This window comes from Lacerta agilis, chromosome Z (assembly GCF_009819535.1).
Source record: "Lacerta agilis isolate rLacAgi1 chromosome Z, rLacAgi1.pri, whole genome shotgun sequence".
Lineage (NCBI taxonomy): Eukaryota > Metazoa > Chordata > Lepidosauria > Squamata > Lacertidae > Lacerta > Lacerta agilis.
The window spans coordinates 11652069-11660183 of record NC_046331.1 but is presented as its reverse complement, the minus strand read 5'-3'; the positions used below and the strand labels follow the sequence as shown (position 1 = coordinate 11660183).

Below are 8115 nucleotides of genomic sequence, written 5' to 3'. Positions count from 1 at the left end.
GGATCGCTAGCGCCTCCCCCGGACGCGTTTTTTTTTTCTTCCGCGAGGAAGTTTGGGCCGTTTGGTGACCGGTAATGCTTGGACGTGATCACGTGCCGCCGGCCGCTTTCGCTTCCTAGTTTCGCTTCCACAGCCTATAGCGCTTGCGACCCGGCCGAGAAGTTGCAGCACCGCACTTCGCCGAGGGGCGTGGGGAGCGAGGGGCCGCTAGGATGTATGGGGACATGGATGAAGAAGACGAGGCCTTCCAGCTTCCGACGGGAGGGTGAGAATGCGGCGCCTTTCTGCGTGTGTCTTTCTGTCCGTGTGTCTGGGCTGTGGGCGTGGGGGTTTGTGTGAAGGGGCGGAGACCGTGGGGGAGCTGTGTGAGGGGACTAGAGCTGTATGGGGGGGGGCCTGGGAGTCTGGGACTGTATGTGGGGCTGGGGTGTGTGTGTGTGTGCGTGCAGGCTTGCTAAGGGTGCTTCCGAGCATATGCAGAGGGCTTTGTCTGCAAATACGTGCTGTTAGGCGCTAAGGGAGATACGAAGTTCAACTGAGGTAGCCGTCTTTGATCTTTCTCTCTCTCTCTCTCTCTCTCTGCCTCACAGGGTTGTTGGTGAGGATGAAATGGGCGGGGTTTCGTCCAGCTAAGGATGAAATGGGAGACGGTGGGTTGCATCCGACAAAGCTAGGCGTTGGTTATGCCCGCCCATTTCAGTGGACCTACTCTGAGCAGGGCTAGCATTAAGTTGAAACAGAAGTGCCTTGTGTTTTCACTGTTTCTTACATGCTTAGCTTTAGAGCAGGGGTAGGCAACCTAAAGCCCGTGGGCCGGATGCGGCCCAATCGCCTTCTCAATCTGGCCCACGGATGGTCCAGGAATCAGTGTCTTCTTACATGAGTAGAATGCATGCTTTTATTTAAAATGCATCTCTGGGTTATTTGTGGAGCATAGGAATTTGTTCATTCCCCCCCCCCCCAAATATAGTCTGGCCCCTCACATGATCTGAGGGACGGTGGACCGGCCCATGGCTAAAAAAGGTTGCTCACCCCTGGTCTTTTCTGTTTCCAGCTTGTTTCATAAAACTCCTGCACTGGAATTGAACCACGAATCATCTCTGCTCAAAGCATTTGCCATTCCGCTGGGCTATACTGTTCCTTCCACCAGAAACAAACAGCTGGGGACTACATATTAAACCAGGGGTAGGCAACCTAAAGCCCGCGGGCCAGGTGTGACCCAGTCGCCTTCTCAATCCGGCCCCAGACAGTCCGGGAATCAGCTTTTTTTTTTTTTTTTTTTACATGAGTAGAATGTGTCCTTTTATTTAAAATACATCTCTGGGTTATTTGTGGGGCATAGGAATTCGTTCATTTTTTTCTTCAAACTATCGTCCAGCCCACCACATGGTCTGAGGGACGGTGGACCAGCCCACTGCTGAAAAAGGTTGCTGACCCCTGCTTTAGAGCATGCAGCGGCTAAAAAGTTTGCCTCTCATGATGATTGGGTGCAGGAGGCAGGGACCCTGCTGCAGAAATAGTAACCTCCGCAACCCCAGACCGCTACACCACTGGTGATGGGAGTACACTTGCGCAACAATCCAGAGGGCCAAAGGTACCCCACACCTTTTGTAGAGTGAGGGAATACATTGTTTTAGTAGTGGTTGGGGACTAGGGAGATTGGCCCAAGGGTTAATGGGGAAAGGAGGATTATTCTTAAAAAGCAAGACTTATTTGGGAGTAGACTCCACTGAATTCAACTGAACTTCCCCATGAATGTACATAGGGTTGATTTGCATGCAAATGCCACCAGTTGCTTGTGCTGTGGTGAAATATTTTCCCATTCCCTGATTCTAGCTCTCTGTTTCCACTTCTTCTTTGCTGATGTTACACTGAGAGAGAGTGACTGGCCCCAAGTCACGAAGTGAGCTTCATCTCCAAGTGAGGATCTGAATCCTGATCTCCCAGGTCACAGTTTGGCATTCTAACTCCTGCACTAAAGTGGCTGCCAGTAACAGGACTGAATGGAGGTGTTTTGTGGTCTTAGATTCCTTCTACAAAAGGGACCCTAAGAAAGATTTCTAGTGCCCTTTACACTGTGACATTTTAGGTGTTCAAAATAAGGGCACTGCACTGTTGCTTTTGGCAACGCTGGCAGTGAGCAAAGGTCAGAGTGACCTATAGCCACCTGAATAAAGTGGCCACTGAACCCTAACTGCCCCATGAGAGGACGACTCATCCGGAGGGTAACGTAGGTCTGCAGCTTGGTCAGCTAGGATTCACTCTTCTTAACACTTGTAGCTGATTAATTTGCTTCAGGAACTGGTGTGATCCTTAGTAGGCAAGAGAAAAAGGCACCACTTGGAAAGTCCCCAGTTCAGAATGTACATGTTTTAAGTGAATCTGCTGTCTTTCAGGCTTTGGTCACTTCTTCCTATAAGACTGGGAATACTGGTCTACATCACAGACTTGTAAATGTCATAAGGAGAACCCTGCTGAATCAGGCCCAGAGCCCATGTAGCTAAGTGCTCTGTTCCTGCAGGGCCTAACCTCTGTAACCCACACTTTCCAACACAGGCATTACAGGGTGGTGAAGTATCTTCTTTGCATGTAGAGGGTCCTGGGTTCAATGCCCAGCATCTGCAGATAAGGCTGGGGGAAACTTCCTGATCTCATCTTCACTTTACATTTAAAACAGTATCATACAGCTGTCCATAGTTTTTGCTTCCACACACAATTCTCAGAGTGACTGCAGTCCCTCTTCCCAGGGAACTATGGGAATGGTAAGTCTGTGAGGGGAATAGGGGGTCTCCTAACAACTCTCAGCACCTTTAGCATACTACAGTTCCCAGGATTCTTTGCAGGACAAGCCATGAGGGCATAAAGAGGTGTAATAGTGCTTCCAATGTATAATGCAGATGAGGTCCCTGTCTGGGACCCTGGAGAGCTGTTGCTATAGATGAAATTGAACTAGATGGAACAAGGATGTGACTCAATGTAAGGCCACTTATGTTCCTAGAAAGAAGACATCCAACCACAAAAACATGCAGGAATGGCCTTCAAGCTGGGCTGGGGTGCTTGGGCAAGTCAAGGAGGTTTTAAAAAAATAATTCCCCAAATTATTATGGAACCACAGAGACAAGTAAACTAACAAAAATTCAATGCTTTATCCAACTAAAGGCAGGAAATACAAAACCTAAACATAATTGTCCTCCACCCCACATTTCTCTGGTAAAGCAATGAGAATCCTCTGCAAGGGCATTCAGCTTGAGTTGAGGGGTGTCTGTCAGTCTCCTTGGGAAACTAAATCAGGGCAGCGCCTTTTGCAGCTCAACTCAGCTTGTTTTTCCTTCTGCAAAAGACATTTCCCCAAGCTGCAGCTTCCCCCGCCCCAAGGCTGAAGGTAAAGTCCTTTGATTAGGTGAGTTGATTCTTTTGGAGTGCTTTGGGTACAAAATTAAGTGTTGCATGCAAAAGGTCCTAAGTTCAATTCCTGGTATCTCCAAGTAGGGCTGTGAATGGCCCCTGTTTGAAATCCAGGAAAGCCACTGCCAGTCAGTAGACAGTACTGAGCTAGATAGGCAAAGGGTCTTGTTTGATAGAAGGCAGCTTCTTATGTTCCTGATCTTTTTCCTTTCAGGTATGACATTTTCCTTTGGTATTCACCTCTCGTGTCTTATGGTGGTTGGTGGGGAGAAGGCTCTGTCTTGTTTCCATAACTACCTCCTCCCAAATCTGTGCCTCCAAAGGAGAGATTGCCCCACAGTAGAATATTCTTCCAGAGCAAGGTGGCTAGAGCTCTTATCAAGGAATTATTATGGGCATTGCCATGTCAGAGGGCCACAAGGAGGGCATAAGGCAGAGATGAGGAACCTGCGGCTGGACTCCAGCTTCTGTCAGTCCTTGCCAGCATGGCTGAAGGCCAGGGACAGTGGGAGTTGTAGTCCAGCAACTTCTGGAGAACTGCAGGTGCCCCCCCCCCATCACATATCATGAGCGGACATGATGGTGTTGGAGAGTGTCTGCGTTGCCTTGGAACTCTTAAGGGTGGCAATGGGGGAGGTTAACTCTCTGGACCCCGAGCGAGTGTTGCAAGAATTTGGTGAGATAAGCATGCTGCAAACACTGATTTCACAAAAGGGACAAGTACAGTTGGGTTTAGCAAGATTGGGGTGGCATTCATTGACTTCTTGGCTGCTCCTGTGGTAGTGGATTCCTGGATGAGGAAGCATTTAAAAATGAACCCTGATCCAGCAAGGAACATTGCATCATCATTGGCAATACATTAAGGAATAGGAAAGATCATTGGTGATAGTTTCTAGTTTGGGAAGGATTTTCAGGGGGGGGGACAGGAATCTAAAAGAATTCAGAAGGGCAAACACTGAGGAAATGCTGGTTTAGGAGCTTGGTGAATTCCTCAATTGTACCACCACTGTGCTCAGAGCCTAGTTCTTGGCATAGAACTGAGAAATACTGTACTGAGAATAGATTCAGGTAGGTAGCCGTGTTGGTCTGACGCAGTCAATATATATATATATACATATACATATATATACATGTATATATATACACACACACACACACACACACACACACACACATATGGTTGTGCCTTTACAAAATCATCATCATCATCTAACTATCTAGCCTTGAAGGATATGAAGAGAAGCTTGAAAACGTGATTAATCCTGTTAGAATATTGATATCAAATTTTAAGGAGGACAGAACTGCTCTCTTGAGTCCAAGGGTTGGCTCTAGTTTTCAGTTTATTCTCCTCGGTTTCAATGGCTTCCCTCGTAGAACTCAGCAGGACAGAAGAGGATGGGGACAACATCAGACTTTCTTGGCTTTGCCTCCTTCTACTGTTGGGCTCCCAGCCTTCCAGCCCACCAGTGCCAATGGAAACTAGTCATCATCAGTTCAGTTATTGTACAAATGTGGTAGCAGAGAGATCCTTTGGAATTCAGTTCTTCAGGCCTTTACCAAGATGATGCCCACTCCCTGGTTCATTTCTTTTAGTGTGGCAGCACCCAAACTTTGGAACTCCCTGCCTGTTGACATTAGGCAGGCACTATCACTTCTCTTCTAAGACGCCTGCTGAAAACTCTTTGTTTTAACAGACCTCTCCAGGCACATGATTGGATTCCTGTTCTTAAATTGGTTTTAGATGTTCTGTTATGCTTTTTAGATGTTTTTAACAGATTCTGTTTTTATTTAAGTTTTTATTGTATTTTTATATATATCACACACTTGTTTGCTGCTATGGCAAGGGGGTGTGGTGAATGAATGAATGAATGAATGCTTTGAGGGTCCTGCCAACTCCAGTTCCTGTTTTACTTCCTCATTTTTAGTTTGTTCTCCCTGCCTCCAAGTGGGCACATGAGTGGAGTGAGCTGGATCTATGTCATCACAGAATGTCACTGTCCCTAGAAGGAGAAGCCAAGCTCACAATCTCTGTTCCACTCGCTTCTTCAAACATGCATGTTGCTGCTTGTGGTTTTTCTCTAGCTGGAATCCTATAAGAACTGCTTAGGGATTATACGGGATAGATTTTCGTATCTCTCACAAGGTCATGCAGCCATTCCAGAGGATTGCTGTTGTGCAAACGCAGAATTGCCTTTGGAAACCTTAGCTGTTTATTTCACACACACACACACACACACCCCACAGCACACGCCTTACTTTGCTGATGCTTCAGTATGGAAAAGAGAGGGGAGGTGTAATGACACGAGAAAACAGCTGCCAATATTGAATGGGTGGGAGCTGGAGAACCGACTGGGGCACTTGAACAGCGATGTCAGACCCACGGCGGACAGAGTACCTATGGCAGGCAGTCCATGGGTTTGTTTCATCTGGACCAGCTGTTTGGGGTGCTCTCAGGCATTTTAAAATGGGCACTTCACCCCTTGAATATTTTTGCTTGCTGTTCAGTATAGCATGGAGTTTGGGGCTAAGGCTGGAAATTTAATATTTGAAGATACTTGGATCTTAGTGTTTGTTCATTTGTTTTAATCTGCAAGTTTCTAGCTCTCGGGAGTGCGGGGAAGTGGGCTAGGATGTGTGGTAACTGGTAATTTTCTGATCCCAGAACAACCCTCAGATGAGATACTTCTCAATGTCTGTAGGGGAAAATGGCCACCAACTTGGGTGACTTTAAAAGAGGATTAGAAAAATGTAAGGGAGGAGAAGGCTAGTGATGGTTAGTCACCATGGCTATGCTCACCAAGTTGGCGGCAGCAATGCTTCTGAATAACTGTTGCAGGAAACCACAGGAGGGGGAAAGGGCTCTTGTGCTCAGGTTCTGTTGGCTACTGTAAGAACAGAATGCTGGACTCGCTGGGCCTTTGGCCAGATCCTGCAGGCTTTTCTTTTGTTCTTAAGAGAAGTTATAGGAATTAATAGGGGGGGAAAGGGATTGTCTCCAACTAAGTTCTGCTTAGAGAAGACCCACAGTGTCCACTCTTTTAGTTGTGTGCATTAATTTCTCACAACAGCTCTGCGAGGCTGGTTAGCCCAAGAGAGACTGGGCAAAGCTCCCTTCGGCAAGCATTATGACCTAGTGGGGTGGCCAATCACTGACAGGATTCTAGTTTTTGAATCCATTACACTCTGGTCTTTGGGGAAGGCTGCAACAAAGTCGCCAACCTGCAGTGAAACATGAGCATCTTTGTGCTTGCACATACATGTCTCGTTGCTGTTCCCACCCGCTTGCCTCTCTCTGTGAAGTGAATGGTTACTTTTCTCTCTGCACAGGACCAGGCTGGCCTCTCTCTTTGGACTGGATCAGACAGCTACAGAATCTGAAAATGTGTTATTCCAATACATGCCACCCAAGCAGCCTAAAAAAGGTCAACCAGCTACCGGTAAGTAAATTGTTCACAATGCCTAGGAACATAAGACGAGCCCTTGTGGACCAGGCCAGTGGCCCATCTAGTCCAGCCTTTGGTTCTGAAGCCCCACAGAATCAACTGGGTTGGTCTGTGGCAACTCCCAAGTAGTGTGGGGGATAGACCCCTGACCTGGGGCCCCAGAAAGGTTCTGGTGGCCTGTATTCACCACACGGAGGGAGATGGACCCAATGATTTGACACCATACAAGGCAACTTCCTGTTTTCCATTAATCTGAGCAACTGGCTTAGTCCCAAAACAAGGGAGTTACCTTGGCCTGATGTTTGCAAGCAAATGCTCTGTTTGCAACAGAGCATTTACCCTTCTCATCTGCTGCTCCAGCTGCAGGTCTGTCTACCCAGAAGCATCCTCCTGCAGCTGCTGCTGCACCTGCTGCTGTGCCCGCTGCTGCTGCTGCACCCACTGCAGCAGTGCAGTCAGTCTTCTTCGCTACAGCTGTTCATGCATATTTGTTGTGAGTACTACAGCAGAGGGAATGAGCTGCATTGTGTTCTTGCTACCCAAGTCCTGTGCTCACATCTTTTGCAATCATCTCTCCATCTTGCCTGGCTTGTTGTGCCACCAGGATCTTGTTCGGAAAGAGGTGGAACTGAGCAACAGTGGGGGGTGGTCGATTAGGGTGAATGGGGCACCGCCTCCCCAACCTGGGCTGATGGGAGCCAAACAACCCCTGGGAAAGTCTTTGTAAAGAGCTGCTTAATATAACTCATGGGGTTGGGATGGTGGCAACGATTATGGGAAGATAAGAGGTGTTCTCGTCTCATTCCAGTACCAATGGGAAATATGTGAAACATGGCAAGTATGGAGCAGCCATAGTGGGCAGCAATGCAACCAAAGAGGTAAGAGGAGGAGGTGTGGTGTGTTGAAGTAGCCTGGCTTTCTGCCAACCTGCTGTCCTCCAGATGTTTTGGACTACAGCTGCTGTTGGTCCTAAACATCTGGAGGATACCGGATTGATATAGGTTGAGCTAAGCAAATGCTTCCCTCTGTCTGAATCCTGGTTTCCTGATGGTGTCTTACTCTGGGGAAACCAAAGGTCCTGTTTTGGCTCCTGTCCCTTTCTGCCCAATCAGCTTACAGAGGTTATAGCTCCCATTTTTCTTATTCTTACCTCACTTCTCTACAAAAAGTATTCGCAACAGGGAAGGGGCTGTTGCTCAATAACACAGCATCCACTTTGCAGACAGAAGTTCCCAAATCCAATCCCTAACTTCTCTGGGTAGGGCTG

General features: G+C 47.6%; 1 protein-coding gene across 5 annotated transcripts in view; it reads left to right on the top strand.

The window, feature by feature from the left end:
* Positions 1-140: 140 nt before the first annotated feature.
* The window catches only part of FKBP15 (FKBP prolyl isomerase 15), a 29926-nt gene continuing 21951 nt past the window's right edge, over positions 141-8115 (top strand). For 2 of the 5 annotated variants that reach the window (XM_033137572.1, XM_033137573.1), the window contains exons 1-4: positions 142-265; positions 6733-6842; positions 7209-7341; positions 7657-7726. In XM_033137572.1, the coding sequence (XP_032993463.1) occupies positions 213-265; positions 6733-6842; positions 7209-7341; positions 7657-7726 (366 nt within the window). In that variant the 5' untranslated portion in view covers positions 142-212. Of the gene's footprint in view, positions 266-6732; positions 6843-7208; positions 7342-7656; positions 7727-8115 lie in introns of all 5 variants that reach the window. The other 3 variants (XM_033137570.1, XM_033137571.1, XM_033137574.1) reach the window with 3 other exon arrangements.